Source organism: Haliaeetus albicilla, chromosome 13 (assembly GCF_947461875.1).
Source record: "Haliaeetus albicilla chromosome 13, bHalAlb1.1, whole genome shotgun sequence".
NCBI lineage: Eukaryota > Metazoa > Chordata > Aves > Accipitriformes > Accipitridae > Haliaeetus > Haliaeetus albicilla.
In genome coordinates, this window is record NC_091495.1 from 7,883,963 (window position 1) to 7,906,200 (window position 22,238).

General features: G+C 61.4%; 2 protein-coding genes and 1 long non-coding RNA gene across 3 annotated transcripts; 2 read left to right on the top strand and 1 right to left on the bottom strand.

Annotated features, from left to right (window-relative positions):
- Positions 1-14: 14 nt before the first annotated feature.
- Positions 15-2,604, top strand: LOC138688799 (T-cell activation Rho GTPase-activating protein-like; the record flags this gene model as incomplete). Its single annotated transcript, XM_069801320.1, has 7 exons — positions 15-224; positions 454-615; positions 700-809; positions 961-1,501; positions 1,657-1,799; positions 2,256-2,347; positions 2,437-2,604. Coding segments are annotated over 4 exons (882 nt in total), but the record flags the coding sequence as incomplete, so codon positions are not given.
- Positions 2,605-11,916: 9,312 nt separating this feature from the next.
- Positions 11,917-14,506, top strand: LOC138688800 (T-cell activation Rho GTPase-activating protein-like; the record flags this gene model as incomplete). The annotated part of the gene is made up of 7 exons (XM_069801321.1): positions 11,917-12,126; positions 12,356-12,517; positions 12,602-12,711; positions 12,863-13,403; positions 13,559-13,701; positions 14,158-14,249; positions 14,339-14,506. Coding segments are annotated over 4 exons (882 nt in total), but the record flags the coding sequence as incomplete, so codon positions are not given.
- A 4,866-nt stretch (positions 14,507-19,372) lies between these two features.
- On the bottom strand, positions 19,373-20,655 carry LOC138688827 (uncharacterized). The gene is made up of 4 exons (XR_011327630.1): positions 20,476-20,655; positions 20,178-20,320; positions 19,630-19,721; positions 19,373-19,540 (listed from the first exon to the last, which is right to left on the bottom strand). It is a non-coding gene; the product is annotated as an uncharacterized lncRNA (long non-coding RNA).
- Positions 20,656-22,238: the final 1,583 nt, after the last annotated feature.

The following is a 22,238-nucleotide window of genomic DNA, read 5'->3' on the forward strand; positions in this document are numbered from 1 at the left end:
GCGGTCTCCGTTGACGGGCTCTTGCTCTGCTTTCCTTTGCGGCAGGAGGGAGCAGCGGCAGGAGGAGGAAGAGGAGGGGGCTGCCCTGGCCCTTTGCTCAGCGGAGGACCCCGGCCGCTGCCCAGGCGCCAGGGCAGGCGGGCTCCGGCTGCAGCAGGGCGCTCTTTGGCCAGCCCCTGGCAGCCCTCTGCGGGGAGGACGGCTCCCTGCCCCGGCCCATCCAGGTAAGCCAGCCTGGCCGGGGGGTCCCCAGCCCTCCAGATGCTCCCTAGAGGCGGTGGGAGCCCTCCCTCCGGCCGCTCCACAGGGGACACGGGCGTCCCCAGGAGCTCCGGGGATGGCGGCTTGGGCTCTTCGCCCCCAGCAAGGAGCCCGCTCTGGGGCAGTGCTCTGGCCACCGCTGTCGGAAGGCAGCTCCTCAGCCAAGCAACTGTCCTCCTGCCTCTCCTGCAGGAGCTGCTGGCTGTCCTGCGCCGGGAAGGACCGTCGACGGAGGGGATATTCCGCAGAGCCGCCGGCGGGACCGAGCTTCGGGAGCTGCGGGAGGCCCTGGACCGCGACGCCGATGTTGACCTGGGAAGCCAGCCTGCGCTCCTGCTGGCCGCCGTCTTGAAGGTGAGCGCTTCTGACCTGCGGCTGGAGGAGCTCCCGGCCGGCCTGGAAACTTCAAAGGCTCACCCGGAGCCCTTGGCATTGCAGGACTTCCTCCGGAGCATCCCCGACAAGCTGCTCGTCAACAACCTCTACGAGGACTGGATGCAAGCCATGGAGAGGACCGGCAAGGAGGAGAGGCTCTCCGAGCTGAAAGCGTAAGTGCGGGCAGCAGCCCGCCTGTTGAGCAGGAGCCCTGACCGCTGGCTGAGAGCACCTGGAGCCGCTGGCTACCCCTGCCTTGGGCAAGCTTTGGGGATGGCTGTGGGCAACATCTGCTCTATTAACGTTGAGTTCCCGGTCCCTCAGGGTGGCCGAGAAGTTGCCTGCGGCCAACCTCCTGCTCCTCAAGCAGCTGCTCTCGCTGCTCCAGCACATCGGCCACAACGCAGCCACCAGCAGGATGACCGCCAGCAACCTGGCCATCTGTCTTGGGCCAAACCTGCTGAGCCCACCCGACGAGGACCTGCTCCCGCTCCAGGCCATGCTGGAGGTGACCGAGAAGGTGCGCTGTGTTGGCAAGCCGGCTGCAGCCTTGCCGGCCCATCAGAGCTTGGCTGCTCAGAGGTCCCTGGCTGCCTCCTCCCTTGAGCAAATGCCGGTGGGGTGGCTGCCCGCAAAGGCAGCCCCACAGCCACAGCCGTCTGTGCAGAGGCAAGGGTCGGGAGTGGGAAAGGCTGCTTGGTACAACTTCAGGCAGCTGGGTTGAGACCAAGGGTTTGATGTGTGCAGGTGAACACGCTGGTGCTGTTCATGATTGAAAATTGCGGCGACATCGTTGGGGAGGAGGTGGCCGGCCGCTCCCGTCCAGCAGCCGGGGAGTCGCCAGCCCCCACGGACGGAGCCACAGGTATGAGGAGGAACTGAGGGCTGTCCCAGGCTGGGGCTCGGGATACCAGAAACCTCAACGTCAAGAAGAAAAGCGGTGTAGGGCTTGGGGTGGGTTTTGCTTTAGGCGTGCCTTACTTCCAAGGCGTCACTGCTGCACATGGTTTTGCTTTCTAGACCTGCATTTGGAAAAGCAAAGTGGCCCTGCAGGCAGAGCAGACCAGGGCCACCAGGCAGAAGCCATTCTGCATGCATCCCCCTCTCTGGACGTCCTCAAAGGAGCTGGGGGAGGCACGGTGGCGGAGTCCAAAACGGCAGAGGTATGTCAGCTCCGCTCCACAAGCACCGTGACAGCGTCTCTCGGGTAGGAGGGTAGTTTCTGAGGAGGCCAAGTAGCTGCTGGGCCTCCTCCGGCCAGCCGATGGCTTGTGCGTTCGGGGTTCCTCCTCCTCCTCCTCCTCCTCCTCCCCCGCGGAATCGTACACTGTGCGGAAAACTGGAAAGGTCCTTTCTCAAATGCATTAGGCATGTGCTTAATCCAACCAAATACCGACAAGAAGACAGCGGGGAGTAGCTGTCAACTTGAGAGGGCTTTTGCTCAGATCCTACTTCATCACAGTTTCATCAAGTCTGTTTTGGGGCGGGCGGACTGTGCAAAATGTGGACGATGCAAAGCAGCATCTTCCCCGGAGAGCTAAGGTGGCAATTTGGCAAGCAGTCCCTTACTACTCCAGGCCGTCCCTTGCCACCCCTTAACTCCAACATTTCTGGTTTAGGCACCTCCAGCTTTGCCTCCAGCCACCCTCAAGAGCACAGCAGAGCCCCTGCCATGCCCGCAGCAACTGGGCAGCCTTTCAGAGGAAAGAAGGTAAAACGAGTCACTTTGGGTTAAAATCAGAACTGTGTCCGCTGGATCGTCGTGGCCTTACCTATCTAAGCACACTGTGGGATGGAAAGGTTTGCAGGCTCTCCCCGGGACAAGGAAAAGAGAGGAAACCGAAGGAGGAAACAGGCCTGGGGAGATGAAAGCTGTGCCGAAAACAAGAGGAGGAAGAGAGAAAACAGATCGGGGCATCGCAGACGGAAAAGATGCAGGAAGGTCCGGCAGGTCGAGAAGCCCAGGTGTGTACCAGGCTCTGCTGCTGCGCAGGGTCTGGCAGGAACCCCGTGGCCGCTCCCCAGGGGCTCCCCATCGAGCCCCGCTGCGTGGCACAGGGGCCCTGTGCATCTCTGCGCGCGCACAGCTCTCTAAGGGCATTCCCCGTGGGGATAAGGCGCCGGAGCCCTCCCCTCGGCAATGCCAGCCATAGCTCGCTCTCTTCTGGGCTATGAGCAATTCCTCGTCAACGGTGTTCCCCAAAGAGAGGGCAACCAAACCCTGCCTCTTCCTGCCGCTGTGCATTCAGCAGCGCTCTCTGACTCTGTCCTTGTAGGTGCCGTTTTCCTGTTACTGGCTGAACCCCTGTGAGTCCTGGGCCCGCCCCCCACCGCAGTTGATGTTCTCAATAAAACGATTTTTCTCTCTTCCGAGCGTGTCCGCCATCGGCTGTTCTGGAGCGGGCAGCTGCTGTTTGGGGATGACCCCTCGGGGAGGAGTTTGGGATCGTGCCTTGTCCCAGCATCCTTGCCGGCGGGCACGAGGGCTGAGTTCAGGTGCTTTAGGAGTGAAAGCAAGGCACAGAGTTGCACAGGAGGGTGGCGGTTGGAAGGGAGCTGTGGAGGTCGTCCAAGCCCTCTGCTCAAGCAGGCTCCCTTAGAGCAGGTTGCCCAGGACCACGTCCTGCTGCGTTTGGGCTATCTCCCTTAGAGCAGGTTGCCCAGGACCACGTCCTGCTGCGTTTGGGCTATCTCCCTTAGAGCAGGTTGCCCAGGACCACGTCCTGCTGCGTTTGGGCTATCTCCCTTAGAGCAGGTTGCCCAGGACCACGTCCTGCTGCGTTTGGGCTATCTCCCTTAGAGCAGGTTGCCCAGGACCACGTCCTGCTGCGTTTGGGCTATCTCCCTTAGAGCAGGTTGCCCAGGACCACGTCCTGCTGCGTTTGGGCTATCTCCCTTAGAGCAGGTTGCCCAGGACCACGTCCTGCTGCGTTTGGGCTATCTCCCTTAGAGCAGGTTGCCCAGGACCACGTCCTGCTGCGTTTGGGCTATCTCGGAGGAGCAGCCCCATGAGCTCCGAGCGAGGGCAAGACGTAGGCAGACACGGTGGCCAGGAAGGGCTGAAGGTCCTTATGCAGCCACCGTCACCTGCAGCTTGCTGCTCCCCGCGGCCGTCACCCTTGCACAGCGAGTGCCGGGCAGTTTCTGCAGAATGCCCTCACTCATGGCAACGGTGTAAAGCCAACCGCCGTGCTGGGCGGTAGGAATGCGTCAGCTCGCCCCAAAAAGCTTTGGAAGCCGGAATGCTGAGGGTTTTGTGCGCCCATGTGGACATGTGGGAATCAGTCCTCCTGGGAGCAGAGGGTCTGCAGTCGGGGACTCCCCCTCAGGTTGGGGCACTGCCCGAGGTAACTCCTCGAGGGAGAGAGCCCTAAAGCTAAAGACAGACTCCGCTTTGTGGACACCAGCCCAGCGGTGGGAATGTCTCTGGCACACGTGCTGCGCCAGCTTGCAATCCCCAAGAGAGTGGAATTGAGGCAGGTCCAACAGGAAGAAAATCTGCAATTTTTACTGAAAGAGGGGAGCGACCACCAGCACTGAAGAGCCGTACATCTCCTGCCGAAAGCCCCACGGACATGAAATGTGTGGTGAGCTTAGGCAGGAATACTCCTGCCCGTGGAGCAGCACGCTTGGTCATTATGGCTTTATCACGCTTGGGTGAAAAGGATTTATCCTTGGCTTTCCCGCAGTGCTGACCGCTGTGGCTGCTGCCTGTTCTTTCCTGCAAAGCTGGCTGCACCCGCCTGTGGGGCCGTCCTTGGGAAGGGCACCAGAGCTGAGAAACCCCCGGGAGAGGGGCGGGGAGAGGCTCTTCTCCGGAGATTTGCCAGAAACTCTCCCGAGCATCCCTTTCCCAGGCCATGAGATGCTCTGTGTGGCAAGGGAAGGTGCCCGTTGGCCCAACGGATGAGGCCCTGCAGGGCTCCCATCAGGGTCCTTTGACCTTCCCATCTTCCAGCCGCCAGTCCAGGGGCTGGGGGTCTCGTGGAGGTCCCCTGACATATTTATTCCCTAGCCCCAGTCAAGGTGTGGTGGGTTGACCCTGGCTGGATGCCAGGTGCCCACCAAAGCCGTTCTATCACTCCGTCTCTGCTGGAGAGGGGAGAGAAAATATAACAAAGGGCTTGTGGGTCGAGATAAGGACAGGAGAGATCACTCACCAATTACCGTCACGGGCAAAACAGACTCAGCTTGGGGAAAATTAACTCAATTTATTACAAATCGCCCAGAGTAGGGTAATGAGAAATAAAACCAAATCTCAGAACACCTTCCCTCCACCCCTCCCTTCTTCCCGCGCACAGCTTCACTCCCAGATTCTCTACCAACCCTCCCAGCGGCGCAGGGGTCGGGCAATGGGGTTTACAGTCAGTTCATCACACGTTATTTTCTGCCGCTTCATCCTCCTCAGGGTCAGGACTCCTCACACTCTTCCCCTGCTCCAGTGTGGGGTCCCTCCCACGGGAGACAGTCCTCCATGAACTTCTCCGGCGTGGCTCCTTCCCACGGGCTGCAGTTCTTCACGAACTGCTCCAGCGTGGGTCCCTTCCACAGCGTGCAGTCCTTCAGGAGCACGCTGCTCCAGCGTGAGTCCTCCAAGGGGTCACAAGTCCTGCCAGAAAAACTGCTCCAACGTGGGCTCCTCTCTCCACAGATTCGCAGGTCCTGCCAGGAGCCTGCTCCAGCGTGGGCTTCCCACGGGGTCACAGCCTCCTGCGGGAAGCCACCTGCTCCGGCGTGGGGTCCTCCCTGGGCTGCAGGTGGATATCTGCTCCACTGTGGACCTCCATGGGCTGCAGGCGGACAGCCTGCCTCACCGTGGTCTTCCCCACGGGCTGCAGGGGAATCTCTGCTCCAGCGCCTGGAGCATCTTCTCCCCTCCTTCTGCACTGACCTGGGGGTCTGCAGGGCTGTTTCTCTGACATGTTCTCGCTCCTCTCTCCGGCTGCCATGTCTGTGCCCCCTGCAACTTTTTTTCCTTCTTAAATATGTTATCCCAGAGGCGCTACCATTATCACTGATTGGCTCGGCCTTGGCTGGCAGCGGGTCCGCCGTAGAGCCGGCTGGTGTTGGCCCTGGCAGACATAGGGGAAGCTTCCAGCAGCTTGTCACAGAAGCCACCCCTGTAACGCCCCCGCTACCAAAACCTTGCCACACAAACCCAACATGTGCTCAGAATAAACCTGGGGGGGAGGTTGGCAGGGGCTGCCCTTGCTCAGGGGATGGCTGGGCATCGGTCAGCTGGTGGAGAGCAAGTGCTTTCCTTTGCATCCCTTGTTTTTCACGGGCTTTAGTTTCCCTTCCATTGCTAGTTTTGTTTTTTTTTAAAAATTCCAATTCTTAGTTTAATTATGAAACTGCCTTTACCTGAACCCGTGAGTTTTCTCCCTTTTACCCTCCCGATTGTCCCCCGCCATCCCCCTGGGGGGCAGGGAGCGAGCGACTGTGTGGTGCTCAGCCACCAGCCAGGCTTAAACCACCACAACCTGTGAGCAAAAGAGTTACCTACGGAGGGATGGGGAGAGCGCTCATCCTTCCTCCTCCCTCAGGGCGCGGGCGTCCCCTGTATCACACCGGGGCGCACAAAAGCCTCAGCAGTCCGGCTGCTGTTGGCGCCGCTTCCACAGCTTTTTGGGGCGAGCTGACGCATTCCTACCGCCCAGCACGGCGGTTGGCTTTACACCATTGCCATGAGTGAGGGGATTCTGCAGAAACTGCCCGGCACTCGCTGTGCAAGGGTGACTGCCGCGGGGAGCAGCAAGCTGCAGGTGACGGTGGCTGCATAAGGACCTTCAGCCCTTCCTGGCCACCGTGTCTGCCTACGTCTTGCCCTCGCTCGGAGCTCATGGGGCTGCTCCTCCGAGATAGCCCAAACGCAGCAGGACGTGGTCCTGGGCAACCTGCTCTAAGGGAGATAGCCCAAACGCAGCAGGACGTGGTCCTGGGCAACCTGCTCTAAGGGAGATAGCCCAAACGCAGCAGGACGTGGTCCTGGGCAACCTGCTCTAAGGGAGATAGCCCAAACGCAGCAGGACGTGGTCCTGGGCAACCTGCTCTAAGGGAGATAGCCCAAACGCAGCAGGACGTGGTCCTGGGCAACCTGCTCTAAGGGAGCCTGCTTGAGCAGAGGGCTTGGACGACCTCCACAGCTCCCTTCCAACCGCCACCCTCCTGTGCAACTCTGTGCCTTGCTTTCACTCCTAAAGCACCTGAACTCAGCCCTCGTGCCCGCCGGCAAGGATGCTGGGACAAGGCACGATCCCAAACTCCTCCCCGAGGGGTCATCCCCAAACAGCAGCTGCCCGCTCCAGAACAGCCGATGGCGGACACGCTCGGAAGAGAGAAAAATCGTTTTATTGAGAACATCAACTGCGGTGGGGGGCGGGCCCAGGACTCACAGGGGTTCAGCCAGTAACAGGAAAACGGCACCTACAAGGACAGAGTCAGAGAGCGCTGCTGAATGCACAGCGGCAGGAAGAGGCAGGGTTTGGTTGCCCTCTCTTTGGGGAACACCGTTGACGAGGAATTGCTCATAGCCCAGAAGAGAGCGAGCTATGGCTGGCATTGCCGAGGGGAGGGCTCCGGCGCCTTATCCCCACGGGGAATGCCCTTAGAGAGCTGTGCGCGCGCAGAGATGCACAGGGCCCCTGTGCCACGCAGCGGGGCTCGATGGGGAGCCCCTGGGGAGCGGCCACGGGGTTCCTGCCAGACCCTGCGCAGCACCATCCCTCACGGGTTCAGGTAAAGGCAGTGCCATAATTAAATTAAAAATCATAAATTAAAAAAAAAAAAATCAAAACCAACTGTCACGACCCAGACTGGACAGACCAGGGAGTCCTGTTTAATTCAAAATTCCCTCCAGCTAAGTTGAGGTGAAACGACACCAAACGATCAGTTAAAGATTTTATTTATGACAGAAGCAAATGGAACTGGGGAGGCGTGGTAGTAGGTGGCAGGGTTTCTCGCAACAGGAATTAGCATCAGACTACTTCTGTAAACTGTGTAACCATATACATCAGTGCAGGGAATAAGGAGATCCCTCCTGTTGAGTCACGAGGTTCAGAGCAGACCCCTGTCGTCGTTTAACCCCAGCCAGCAACTAAGCACCACGCAGCCGCTCACTCCCCGCCCACCCCCCCAGTGGGATGGGAGAGAAAATCGGGAAAAGAAGTAAAGCTCGTGGGTTGAGATAAGAACGGTTTAATGGAACAGAAAAGAAGAAACTAATAATGATAATGATAACACTAATGCAATGACAACAGCAATAATAAAAGGACTGGAATGTACAAATGATGCGCGGTGCAAATGCTCACCACCCGCCGATCGACACCCAGTTAGTCCCCCAGCGGCGATCCCCAGCCCCCACTCCCCCCAGTTCCTACACTAGATGGGACGTCACACGGTATGGAATACCCCGTTGGCCACTTTGGGTCAGCTGCCCTGGCGCTGTCCTGTGCCAACTCCTTGTGCCCCTCCAGCTTTCTCACTGGCTGGGCATGAGAAGCTGAAAAATCCTTGACTTTAGACTAAACACTACTAAGCAACAACTGAAAACATCAGTGTTATCAACATTCTTTGCATACTGAACTTAAAACGTAGCACTGTACCAGCTACTAGGAAGACAATTAACTCTATCCCAGCTGAAATCAGGACAGCATGGCACAGGTAGAGTCTTCTGCTGGTACCAAGTAGAGGCAGAATGTCAGGCAAAGTGGCTCATTGAATGGGAATGACCTAGGGGAATTTACTTGGCTGTTACAAGCCCCATTGCTCTACAAGTTGAATCTTTTTTCTCTAGTCCTTTCTTTTTTGGAAGGGGGTGGCGGGAGGGGGACGGATAATTTATCTTCATACCTACAAAAACACGCATTGTACCAGTCAAGGTAGAAGACGCCTTTCTCGCGTACCTTTTCTTTTCTGAACATGGTGAGCTCAATCTGCTGATCAATAGCCCACTGAGTTCAACGGACACCTTGGATTTTTACCCTTTGGCTCAAGAGCTAGATGCAACCTCCTGTCGTTGGTGTTTGCACGACTAATGCAGTAATCTGCGATCTTCTCTCTAATAATCTAGGCTACATACTACCTAACGCTCTGTGCGAGAGTACAACCTGAGTTACACATGACATCAGCACTGTGAAGAGCCGTGACATTCCAATGAGAAATGAGACCTATTTTGAACACCTTTTATTAGCTTGCAGGAACAACAAAGGGGAAGCACTGTGTAAATAATACAAAAACCCAACGTGGGTTTTCCCCCTAAATTTCTGAGCCTGCTGTGACAAGGGATGTCCCAGGCACCCCCTGGGCTGCGCTATGGGGGACCTGCTCACATTCACTGGGATCTGGGAGACGGGGCAGAGCGGACCCTCCGGCAGCTTGCAGGTGGCACAGAACCGGGAGGAGAGGCTCATGCGCCGGAGGGTCCTGCTGTCAGCCAGGGGGATCTTGACCGGCTGGAGAAAGGGGCTGACGGGAACCTCCTGTAGTTCCCCAAGGGGAAGAGCAAAGTCCTGGAGACCTGGGGACGAAGAAGCCCTTGCGCCAGTAAACGCTGGGGGACACCCAGCTGGAAAGCAGCTGTGCAGACACCTGGGGTGATGGTGGACGCCAAGTGGACCGATTTCGAGCCAGAAAAGTGCCCCTGGGGCAAAGGCGGCTCACTGCCTCCTGGGCTGCAGTAGGCAAAGCGTTGGCAAGAGGTGGAGGGAGAGGGTCCTTCCCCTCTGCTGGGTCCGTCCAGCCCGCCCGGGGCTCCCCAGTGCCAGGCAGAGACAGCCATACTGGAGAGAACTCTCGCCCCAGTGCCCCTCCCACTTTCCGTTGGGCTCAGAATGTTGGTCGTTGGGCTCGGAATGTTGTCAGTTGGAGCCCACGGCCGCCAGAGACAGCAGCACGGAGCTGTGCTGGCACGCAGGAGCGCTGGGAGGAGGCAGGATCTGGCCGAGCGGCACCTCGCCGGCACCGGCACCTCGCCTCCCATCCCCGCTGTCGCCGACTGGCCCGCGTCCTCGGTCCACGGCGAGGGTCCTCCTCTCCCGGGCAGGATGGGCCAGGCCAACTGCTGCTGCGGCTCCAGGTGGGCTCTCCCTGTGCCTGGGGGGCACGGCCGGGACCCGCGGCAGCGGCGGCGGCGGCGGCCTTTCTCATGCCCGCCGCTCTCTGCTCCGCAGGGAGGCTCTCACCGACGCCGAGCCGGTGCTGAGCACGGACGTGCGGCTGACCCGGGGCCGCAAGAGGAGCGAGAGACGCCTTCTCCTCCTCCAGGAGGAACTGGTGATCGCCAAGTTGCAGTAAGACCCTCAGAGCCCAGCTGCCTTTCCCCCAGCCCTGGCCCTGGCCCCGGCCCCGGCCCCGGCCCCGGCCCCGGCCCCGGGGCAGGGACGCCCCGGCACCAGCCCCAGGCCCCGGCACCTTGGTGGGTGCTGGAGGCGCCCATCGCTGTCCGTCCGTCCGTCCCAAGGGCAGGCGGGGGACAGGGCTCTGCCCGGGGGGACCCCCAGGAGGCCACCTCCAGCTCACCGCCTGCCTCTCCTCTCTGCTCTCCGCAGACGCGGCACCAGCGTGCGCCCACAGCTCCGCCTGGCCCTGGACCAGCTGTGGGTGCTGAGCGGCGGAAAGGAGGCGGCGGGGGACGAGGAAGAGGAGGAAGGCGGCGATGAGGACAGGACCTCCGTCCTCCTCGTCTGGCCCAGCGGCTCCTGCGTTGCCACTTTCCCGTGAGTGCCACGGCCGGGCGGGAGACGTTCCCAAGCACGCCCACGCCATCGTGAGAGCGGCCTCTGCCCTGCGTGCAGAGCCTGGGCAGGGAGCAAGCAGCACGCCGGCAGGGAGGGATGGGGGCATGGGCAGGTCCCGCCTCCCCTTTGGGTCCCCAGAAGGGGAGGGCGAAAGCAGCTGCTCCGGCAGGGCACGGGGAGCCAGGGCTCGGGCAGCGCCTCTGTCCTGCCCCACGGGGCTTCGTCCCGCTCCGGCGTCCTTCCCCACGGGGCAGGGCTGCGCAGGCGCCCGCCTCTGCCCGCGGGCTGGGGGGCAGCGGGGCCTGACGCTGGTTCTCCTCTCTTTCGGCAGCTCCCGGGCGCTGAAGGAGCTGTGGGTGGGCACGCTGCTGGGGTAAGCCGCGGGGATGCTGCAGGTGCAGCCGGACGGGGGAACACAGCTCCCCAGCTGGGGAGAGGTGCCCCCGCGGCTGCCGGCAGCTCTCGCTCGGGCAGAGCTGCCGCACAAGGGAGAAGAGGCGGCTCGGGGCTCAGCCAGCTCTCTCCCTGTCCCTTCCCGGCGCACAGGACACCAGAAGGAGCCAAGAGAGCCCGGGTGACGCCTGTGCCGTCAATCAGGCTCCTGGAGAAGGAGCTGGGCCGCCGCCACGCCGTGAGTGCCCGCCCGGTCTGGGCTCTGCCCCCGAGCCCTGGTCCTCCAGCCGAGCGAGCGGCAGAGGCATCGCTGCTCACCTGCCTCCGCTCCTTCTCTCTTGCCCAGTGGAGGACGTTCAGCGCCGGGAGCCTGGAGAGGCTGATGGAGGGCCAGGCCGAGGTGAGAAGGGCTGCCTTTCGCCCGCCTCTGGCTGTGCCGGCACGTGCGGCCAGTGGGGTGAGGGATGGCGGGAAGGGTGGTGCCGCTCGGGGAGCGGAGAGGGTCGGGGAGCCGCCGGGAATGCCGGCACATCCTCGCCGGCGGTGCTGGGGGGAAACCTGCCCCGCGGGGCAGAGAGCCCGGGAGGGCAGAGGGTCCCGGCTCTGCCGCGCTCAGGCTGCCGGTGCCGGCTGGCAGCTCGCCGGCGGCCCTTTGCGCTGCGGGGCTGCTCTCTGAGCGCAGCCTGGTTCTTGCAGGCTGGTCCCAAGCAAGGGCCTCCGGCGGTCCCGCCGAGCAGCGGAGGGGGACTTTGCCACGCACCGGGTGAGTTTCGGGGAGAGCGGTAAGCTCCTGCAAGCGCTGGAGCTGTGCTCACTTGTCCCTCGAGTGTCGCCATGCAGGTTGGGCAGCCCGAGGCAGGACGTCACCTCCAGGAGGAAGGACACCCGCTGGGCAGCGGCCGCTGGACGTGGTTCTGCGGGGACACGGAGCCTCTGCTGCTGCCCACGGCTTGGAGGAGGACAGGGCGAGGGCCGGGCCAGGCTCTCCTCTCCTGGTGGCGTGCCGGCTCTCAGGAGCCTCCCAGCTGGAGCTGCTGAGCCGGAGCTCAGCGTTCCAGCTGCTGGCTCCCTGCCCGTCCTGCTGCACCGCTCAGCACCACGCTGCGGGCAGGGCAGGCCCCGGGAGCACTGGCCTGGCGGTCTCCGTTGACGGGCTCTTGCTCTGCTTTCCTTTGCGGCAGGAGGGAGCAGCGGCAGGAGGAGGAAGAGGAGGGGGCTGCCCTGGCCCTTTGCTCAGCGGAGGACCCCGGCCGCTGCCCAGGCGCCAGGGCAGGCGGGCTCCGGCTGCAGCAGGGCGCTCTTTGGCCAGCCCCTGGCAGCCCTCTGCGGGGAGGACGGCTCCCTGCCCCGGCCCATCCAGGTAAGCCAGCCTGGCCGGGGGGTCCCCAGCCCTCCAGATGCTCCCTAGAGGCGGTGGGAGCCCTCCCTCCGGCCGCTCCACAGGGGACACGGGCGTCCCCAGGAGCTCCGGGGATGGCGGCTTGGGCTCTTCGCCCCCAGCAAGGAGCCCGCTCTGGGGCAGTGCTCTGGCCACCGCTGTCGGAAGGCAGCTCCTCAGCCAAGCAACTGTCCTCCTGCCTCTCCTGCAGGAGCTGCTGGCTGTCCTGCGCCGGGAAGGACCGTCGACGGAGGGGATATTCCGCAGAGCCGCCGGCGGGACCGAGCTTCGGGAGCTGCGGGAGGCCCTGGACCGCGACGCCGATGTTGACCTGGGAAGCCAGCCTGCGCTCCTGCTGGCCGCCGTCTTGAAGGTGAGCGCTTCTGACCTGCGGCTGGAGGAGCTCCCGGCCGGCCTGGAAACTTCAAAGGCTCACCCGGAGCCCTTGGCATTGCAGGACTTCCTCCGGAGCATCCCCGACAAGCTGCTCGTCAACAACCTCTACGAGGACTGGATGCAAGCCATGGAGAGGACCGGCAAGGAGGAGAGGCTCTCCGAGCTGAAAGCGTAAGTGCGGGCAGCAGCCCGCCTGTTGAGCAGGAGCCCTGACCGCTGGCTGAGAGCACCTGGAGACGCTGGCTACCCCTGCCTTGGGCAAGCTTTGGGGATGGCTGTGGGCAACATCTGCTCTATTAACGTTGAGTTCCCGGTCCCTCAGGGTGGCCGAGAAGTTGCCTGCGGCCAACCTCCTGCTCCTCAAGCAGCTGCTCTCGCTGCTCCAGCACATCGGCCACAACGCAGCCACCAGCAGGATGACCGCCAGCAACCTGGCCATCTGTCTTGGGCCAAACCTGCTGAGCCCACCCGACGAGGACCTGCTCCCGCTCCAGGCCATGCTGGAGGTGACCGAGAAGGTGCGCTGTGTTGGCAAGCCGGCTGCAGCCTTGCCGGCCCATCAGAGCTTGGCTGCTCAGAGGTCCCTGGCTGCCTCCTCCCTTGAGCAAATGCCGGTGGGGTGGCTGCCCGCAAAGGCAGCCCCACAGCCACAGCCGTCTGTGCAGAGGCAAGGGTCGGGAGTGGGAAAGGCTGCTTGGTACAACTTCAGGCAGCTGGGTTGAGACCAAGGGTTTGATGTGTGCAGGTGAACACGCTGGTGCTGTTCATGATTGAAAATTGCGGCGACATCGTTGGGGAGGAGGTGGCCGGCCGCTCCCGTCCAGCAGCCGGGGAGTCGCCAGCCCCCACGGACGGAGCCACAGGTATGAGGAGGAACTGAGGGCTGTCCCAGGCTGGGGCTCGGGATACCAGAAACCTCAACGTCAAGAAGAAAAGCGGTGTAGGGCTTGGGGTGGGTTTTGCTTTAGGCGTGCCTTACTTCCAAGGCGTCACTGCTGCACATGCTTTTGCTTTCTAGACCTGCATTTGGAAAAGCAAAGTGGCCCTGCAGGCAGAGCAGACCAGGGCCACCAGGCAGAAGCCATTCTGCATGCATCCCCCTCTCTGGACGTCCTCAAAGGAGCTGGGGGAGGCACGGTGGCGGAGTCCAAAACGGCAGAGGTATGTCAGCTCCGCTCCACAAGCACCGTGACAGCGTCTCTCGGGTAGGAGGGTAGTTTCTGAGGAGGCCAAGTAGCTGCTGGGCCTCCTCCGGCCAGCCGATGGCTTGTGCGTTCGGGGTTCCTCCTCCTCCTCCTCCTCCTCCTCCCCCGCGGAATCGTACACTGTGCGGAAAACTGGAAAGGTCCTTTCTCAAATGCATTAGGCATGTGCTTAATCCAACCAAATACCGACAAGAAGACAGCGGGGAGTAGCTGTCAACTTGAGAGGGCTTTTGCTCAGATCCTACTTCATCACAGTTTCATCAAGTCTGTTTTGGGGCGGGCGGACTGTGCAAAATGTGGACGATGCAAAGCAGCATCTTCCCCGGAGAGCTAAGGTGGCAATTTGGCAAGCAGTCCCTTACTACTCCAGGCCATCCCTTGCCACCCCTTAACTCCAACATTTCTGGTTTAGGCACCTCCAGCTTTGCCTCCAGCCACCCTCAAGAGCACAGCAGAGCCCCTGCCATGCCCGCAGCAACTGGGCAGCCTTTCAGAGGAAAGAAGGTAAAACGAGTCACTTTGGGTTAAAATCAGAACTGTGTCCGCTGGATCGTCGTGGCCTTACCTATCTAAGCACACTGTGGGATGGAAAGGTTTGCAGGCTCTCCCCGGGACAAGGAAAAGAGAGGAAACCGAAGGAGGAAACAGGCCTGGGGAGATGAAAGCTGTGCCGAAAACAAGAGGAGGAAGAGAGAAAACAGATCGGGGCATCGCAGACGGAAAAGATGCAGGAAGGTCCGGCAGGTCGAGAAGCCCAGGTGTGTACCAGGCTCTGCTGCTGCGCAGGGTCTGGCAGGAACCCCGTGGCCGCTCCCCAGGGGCTCCCCATCGAGCCCCGCTGCGTGGCACAGGGGCCCTGTGCATCTCTGCGCGCGCACAGCTCTCTAAGGGCATTCCCCGTGGGGATAAGGCGCCGGAGCCCTCCCCTCGGCAATGCCAGCCATAGCTCGCTCTCTTCTGGGCTATGAGCAATTCCTCGTCAACGGTGTTCCCCAAAGAGAGGGCAACCAAACCCTGCCTCTTCCTGCCGCTGTGCATTCAGCAGCGCTCTCTGACTCTGTCCTTGTAGGTGCCGTTTTCCTGTTACTGGCTGAACCCCTGTGAGTCCTGGGCCCGCCCCCCACCGCAGTTGATGTTCTCAATAAAACGATTTTTCTCTCTTCCGAGCGTGTCCGCCATCGGCTGTTCTGGAGCGGGCAGCTGCTGTTTGGGGATGACCCCTCGGGGAGGAGTTTGGGATCGTGCCTTGTCCCAGCATCCTTGCCGGCGGGCACGAGGGCTGAGTTCAGGTGCTTTAGGAGTGAAAGCAAGGCACAGAGTTGCACAGGAGGGTGGCGGTTGGAAGGGAGCTGTGGAGGTCGTCCAAGCCCTCTGCTCAAGCAGGCTCCCTTAGAGCAGGTTGCCCAGGACCACGTCCTGCTGCGTTTGGGCTATCTCCCTTAGAGCAGGTTGCCCAGGACCACGTCCTGCTGCGTTTGGGCTATCTCCCTTAGAGCAGGTTGCCCAGGACCACGTCCTGCTGCGTTTGGGCTATCTCCCTTAGAGCAGGTTGCCCAGGACCACGTCCTGCTGCGTTTGGGCTATCTCCCTTAGAGCAGGTTGCCCAGGACCACGTCCTGCTGCGTTTGGGCTATCTCCCTTAGAGCAGGTTGCCCAGGACCACGTCCTGCTGCGTTTGGGCTATCTCCCTTAGAGCAGGTTGCCCAGGACCACGTCCTGCTGCGTTTGGGCTATCTCCCTTAGAGCAGGTTGCCCAGGACCACGTCCTGCTGCGTTTGGGCTATCTCGGAGGAGCAGCCCCATGAGCTCCGAGCGAGGGCAAGACGTAGGCAGACACGGTGGCCAGGAAGGGCTGAAGGTCCTTATGCAGCCACCGTCACCTGCAGCTTGCTGCTCCCCGCGGCCGTCACCCTTGCACAGCGAGTGCCGGGCAGTTTCTGCAGAATCCCCTCACTCATGGCAACGGTATAAAGCCAACCGCCGTGCTGGGCGGTAGGAATGCGTCAGCTCGCCCCAAAAAGCTTTGGAAGCCGGAATGCTGAGGGTTTTGTGCGCCCATGTGGACATGTGGGAATCAGTCCTCCTGGGAGCAGAGGGTCTGCAGTCGGGGACTCCCCCTCAGGTTGGGGCACTGCCCGAGGTAACTCCTCGAGGGAGAGAGCCCTAAAGCTAAAGACAGACTCCGCTTTGTGGACACCAGCCCAGCGGTGGGAATGTCTCTGGCACACGTGCTGCGCCAGCTTGCAATCCCCAAGAGAGTGGAATTGAGGCAGGTCCAACAGGAAGAAAATCTGCAATTTTTACTGAAAGAGGGGAGCGACCACCAGCACTGAAGAGCCGTACATCTCCTGCCGAAAGCCCCACGGACATGAAATGTGTGGTGAGCTTAGGCAGGAATACTCCTGCCCGTGGAGCAGCACGCTTGGTCATTATGGCTTTATCACGCTTGGGTGAAAAGGATTTATCCTTGGCTTTCCCGCAGTGCTGACCGCTGTGGCTGCTGCCTGTTCTTTCCTGCAAAGCTGGCTGCACCCGCCTGTGGGGCCGTCCTTGGGAAGGGCACCAGAGCTGAGAAACCCCCGGGAGAGGGGCGGGGAGAGGCTCTTCTCCGGAGATTTGCCAGAAACTCTCCCGAGCATCCCTTTCCCAGGCCATGAGATGCTCTGTGTGGCAAGGGAAGGTGCCCGTTGGCCCAACGGATGAGGCCCTGCAGGGCTCCCATCAGGGTCCTTTGACCTTCCCATCTTCCAGCCGCCAGTCCAGGGGCTGGGGGTCTCGTGGAGGTCCCCTGACATATTTATTCCCTAGCCCCAGTCAAGGTGTGGTGGGTTGACCCTGGCTGGATGCCAGGTGCCCACCAAAGCCGTTCTATCACTCCGTCTCTGCTGGAGAGGGGAGAGAAAATATAACAAAGGGCTTGTGGGTCGAGATAAGGACAGGAGAGATCACTCACCAATTACCGTCACGGGCAAAACAGACTCAGCTTGGGGAAAATTAACTCAATTTATTACAAATCGCCCAGAGTAGGGTAATGAGAAATAAAACCAAATCTCAGAACACCTTCCCTCCACCCCTCCCTTCTTCCCGCGCACAGCTTCACTCCCAGATTCTCTACCAACCCTCCCAGCGGCGCAGGGGTCGGGCAATGGGGTTTACAGTCAGTTCATCACACGTTATTTTCTGCCGCTTCATCCTCCTCAGGGTCAGGACTCCTCACACTCTTCCCCTGCTCCAGTGTGGGGTCCCTCCCACGGGAGACAGTCCTCCATGAACTTCTCCGGCGTGGCTCCTTCCCACGGGCTGCAGTTCTTCACGAACTGCTCCAGCGTGGGTCCCTTCCACAGCGTGCAGTCCTTCAGGAGCACGCTGCTCCAGCGTGAGTCCTCCAAGGGGTCACAAGTCCTGCCAGAAAAACTGCTCCAACGTGGGCTCCTCTCTCCACAGATTCGCAGGTCCTGCCAGGAGCCTGCTCCAGCGTGGGCTTCCCACGGGGTCACAGCCTCCTGCGGGAAGCCACCTGCTCCGGCGTGGGGTCCTCCCTGGGCTGCAGGTGGATATCTGCTCCACTGTGGACCTCCATGGGCTGCAGGCGGACAGCCTGCCTCACCGTGGTCTTCCCCACGGGCTGCAGGGGAATCTCTGCTCCAGCGCCTGGAGCATCTTCTCCCCTCCTTCTGCACTGACCTGGGGGTCTGCAGGGCTGTTTCTCTGACATGTTCTCGCTCCTCTCTCCGGCTGCCATGTCTGTGCCCCCTGCAACTTTTTTTCCTTCTTAAATATGTTATCCCAGAGGCGCTACCATTATCACTGATTGGCTCGGCCTTGGCTGGCAGCGGGTCCGCCGTAGAGCCGGCTGGTGTTGGCCCTGGCAGACATAGGGGAAGCTTCCAGCAGCTTGTCACAGAAGCCACCCCTGTAACGCCCCCGCTACCAAAACCTTGCCACACAAACCCAACATGTGCTCAGAATAAACCTGGGGGGGAGGTTGGCAGGGGCTGCCCTTGCTCAGGGGATGGCTGGGCATCGGTCAGCTGGTGGAGAGCAAGTGCTTTCCTTTGCATCCCTTGTTTTTCACGGGCTTTAGTTTCCCTTCCATTGCTAGTTTTGTTTTTTTTTAAAAATTCCAATTCTTAGTTTAATTATGAAACTGCCTTTACCTGAACCCGTGAGTTTTCTCCCTTTTACCCTCCCGATTGTCCCCCGCCATCCCCCTGGGGGGCAGGGAGCGAGCGACTGTGTGGTGCTCAGCCACCAGCCAGGCTTAAACCACCACAACCTGTGAGCAAAAGAGTTACCTACGGAGGGATGGGGAGAGCGCTCATCCTTCCTCCTCCCTCAGGGCGCGGGCGTCCCCTGTATCACACCGGGGCGCACAAAAGCCTCAGCAGTCCGGCTGCTGTTGGCGCCGCTTCCACAGCTTTTTGGGGCGAGCTGACGCATTCCTACCGCCCAGCACGGCGGTTGGCTTTACACCATTGCCATGAGTGAGGGGATTCTGCAGAAACTGCCCGGCACTCGCTGTGCAAGGGTGACGGCCGCGGGGAGCAGCAAGCTGCAGGTGACGGTGGCTGCATAAGGACCTTCAGCCCTTCCTGGCCACCGTGTCTGCCTACGTCTTGCCCTCGCTCGGAGCTCATGGGGCTGCTCCTCCGAGATAGCCCAAACGCAGCAGGACGTGGTCCTGGGCAACCTGCTCTAAGGGAGATAGCCCAAACGCAGCAGGACGTGGTCCTGGGCAACCTGCTCTAAGGGAGATAGCCCAAACGCAGCAGGACGTGGTCCTGGGCAACCTGCTCTAAGGGAGATAGCCCAAACGCAGCAGGACGTGGTCCTGGGCAACCTGCTCTAAGGGAGATAGCCCAAACGCAGCAGGACGTGGTCCTGGGCAACCTGCTCTAAGGGAGATAGCCCAAACGCAGCAGGACGTGGTCCTGGGCAACCTGCTCTAAGGGAGATAGCCCAAACGCAGCAGGACGTGGTCCTGGGCAACCTGCTCTAAGGGAGCCTGCTTGAGCAGAGGGCTTGGACGACCTCCACAGCTCCCTTCCAACCGCCACCCTCCTGTGCAACTCTGTGCCTTGCTTTCACTCCTAAAGCACCTGAACTCAGCCCTCGTGCCCGCCGGCAAGGATGCTGGGACAAGGCACGATCCCAAACTCCTCCCCGAGGGGTCATCCCCAAACAGCAGCTGCCCGCTCCAGAACAGCCGATGGCGGACACGCTCGGAAGAGAGAAAAATCGTTTTATTGAGAACATCAACTGCGGTGGGGGGCGGGCCCAGGACTCACAGGGGTTCAGCCAGTAACAGGAAAACGGCACCTACAAGGACAGAGTCAGAGAGCGCTGCTGAATGCACAGCGGCAGGAAGAGGCAGGGTTTGGTTGCCCTCTCTTTGGGGAACACCGTTGACGAGGAATTGCTCATAGCCCAGAAGAGAGCGAGCTATGGCTGGCATTGCCGAGGGGAGGGCTCCGGCGCCTTATCCCCACGGGGAATGCCCTTAGAGAGCTGTGCGCGCGCAGAGATGCACAGGGCCCCTGTGCCACGCAGCGGGGCTCGATGGGGAGCCCCTGGGGAGCGGCCACGGGGTTCCTGCCAGACCCTGCGCAGCAGCAGAGCCTGGTACACACCTGGGCTTCTCGACCTGCCGGACCTTCCTGCATCTTTTCCGTCTGCGATGCCCCGATCTGTTTTCTCTCTTCCTCCTCTTGTTTTCGGCACAGCTTTCATCTCCCCAGGCCTGTTTCCTCCTTCGGTTTCCTCTCTTTTCCTTGTCCCGGGGAGAGCCTGCAAACCTTTCCATCCCACAGTGTGCTTAGATAGGTAAGGCCACGACGATCCAGCGGACACAGTTCTGATTTTAACCCAAAGTGACTCGTTTTACCTTCTTTCCTCTGAAAGGCTGCCCAGTTGCTGCGGGCATGGCAGGGGCTCTGCTGTGCTCTTGAGGGTGGCTGGAGGCAAAGCTGGAGGTGCCTAAACCAGAAATGTTGGAGTTAAGGGGTGGCAAGGGACGGCCTGGAGTAGTAAGGGACTGCTTGCCAAATTGCCACCTTAGCTCTCCGGGGAAGATGCTGCTTTGCATCGTCCACATTTTGCACAGTCCGCCCGCCCCAAAACAGACTTGATGAAACTGTGATGAAGTAGGATCTGAGCAAAAGCCCTCTCAAGTTGACAGCTACTCCCCGCTGTCTTCTTGTCGGTATTTGGTTGGATTAAGCACATGCCTAATGCATTTGAGAAAGGACCTTTCCAGTTTTCCGCACAGTGTACGATTCCGCGGGGGAGGAGGAGGAGGAGGAGGAGGAGGAACCCCGAACGCACAAGCCATCGGCTGGCCGGAGGAGGCCCAGCAGCTACTTGGCCTCCTCAGAAACTACCCTCCTACCCGAGAGACGCTGTCACGGTGCTTGTGGAGCGGAGCTGACATACCTCTGCCGTTTTGGACTCCGCCACCGTGCCTCCCCCAGCTCCTTTGAGGACGTCCAGAGAGGGGGATGCATGCAGAATGGCTTCTGCCTGGTGGCCCTGGTCTGCTCTGCCTGCAGGGCCACTTTGCTTTTCCAAATGCAGGTCTAGAAAGCAAAAGCATGTGCAGCAGTGACGCCTTGGAAGTAAGGCACGCCTAAAGCAAAACCCACCCCAAGCCCTACACCGCTTTTCTTCTTGACGTTGAGGTTTCTGGTATCCCGAGCCCCAGCCTGGGACAGCCCTCAGTTCCTCCTCATACCTGTGGCTCCGTCCGTGGGGGCTGGCGACTCCCCGGCTGCTGGACGGGAGCGGCCGGCCACCTCCTCCCCAACGATGTCGCCGCAATTTTCAATCATGAACAGCACCAGCGTGTTCACCTGCACACATCAAACCCTTGGTCTCAACCCAGCTGCCTGAAGTTGTACCAAGCAGCCTTTCCCACTCCCGACCCTTGCCTCTGCACAGACGGCTGTGGCTGTGGGGCTGCCTTTGCGGGCAGCCACCCCACCGGCATTTGCTCAAGGGAGGAGGCAGCCAGGGACCTCTGAGCAGCCAAGCTCTGATGGGCCGGCAAGGCTGCAGCCGGCTTGCCAACACAGCGCACCTTCTCGGTCACCTCCAGCATGGCCTGGAGCGGGAGCAGGTCCTCGTCGGGTGGGCTCAGCAGGTTTGGCCCAAGACAGATGGCCAGGTTGCTGGCGGTCATCCTGCTGGTGGCTGCGTTGTGGCCGATGTGCTGGAGCAGCGAGAGCAGCTGCTTGAGGAGCAGGAGGTTGGCCGCAGGCAACTTCTCGGCCACCCTGAGGGACCGGGAACTCAACGTTAATAGAGCAGATGTTGCCCACAGCCATCCCCAAAGCTTGCCCAAGGCAGGGGTAGCCAGCGGCTCCAGGTGCTCTCAGCCAGCGGTCAGGGCTCCTGCTCAACAGGCGGGCTGCTGCCCGCACTTACGCTTTCAGCTCGGAGAGCCTCTCCTCCTTGCCGGTCCTCTCCATGGCTTGCATCCAGTCCTCGTAGAGGTTGTTGACGAGCAGCTTGTCGGGGATGCTCCGGAGGAAGTCCTGCAATGCCAAGGGCTCCGGGTGAGCCTTTGAAGTTTCCAGGCCGGCCGGGAGCTCCTCCAGCCGCAGGTCAGAAGCGCTCACCTTCAAGACGGCGGCCAGCAGGAGCGCAGGCTGGCTTCCCAGGTCAACATCGGCGTCGCGGTCCAGGGCCTCCCGCAGCTCCCGAAGCTCGGTCCCGCCGGCGGCTCTGCGGAATATCCCCTCCGTCGACGGTCCTTCCCGGCGCAGGACAGCCAGCAGCTCCTGCAGGAGAGGCAGGAGGACAGTTGCTTGGCTGAGGAGCTGCCTTCCGACAGCGGTGGCCAGAGCACTGCCCCAGAGCGGGCTCCTTGCTGGGGGCGAAGAGCCCAAGCCGCCATCCCCGGAGCTCCTGGGGACGCCCGTGTCCCCTGTGGAGCGGCCGGAGGGAGGGCTCCCACCGCCTCTAGGGAGCATCTGGAGGGCTGGGGACCCCCCGGCCAGGCTGGCTTACCTGGATGGGCCGGGGCAGGGAGCCGTCCTCCCCGCAGAGGGCTGCCAGGGGCTGGCCAAAGAGCGCCCTGCTGCAGCCGGAGCCCGCCTGCCCTGGCGCCTGGGCAGCGGCCGGGGTCCTCCGCTGAGCAAAGGGCCAGGGCAGCCCCCTCCTCTTCCTCCTCCTGCCGCTGCTCCCTCCTGCCGCAAAGGAAAGCAGAGCAAGAGCCCGTCAACGGAGACCGCCAGGCCAGTGCTCCCGGGGCCTGCCCTGCCCGCAGCGTGGTGCTGAGCGGTGCAGCAGGACGGGCAGGGAGCCAGCAGCTGGAACGCTGAGCTCCGGCTCAGCAGCTCCAGCTGGGAGGCTCCTGAGAGCCGGCACGCCACCAGGAGAGGAGAGCCTGGCCCGGCCCTCGCCCTGTCCTCCTCCAAGCCGTGGGCAGCAGCAGAGGCTCCGTGTCCCCGCAGAACCACGTCCAGCGGCCGCTGCCCAGCGGGTGTCCTTCCT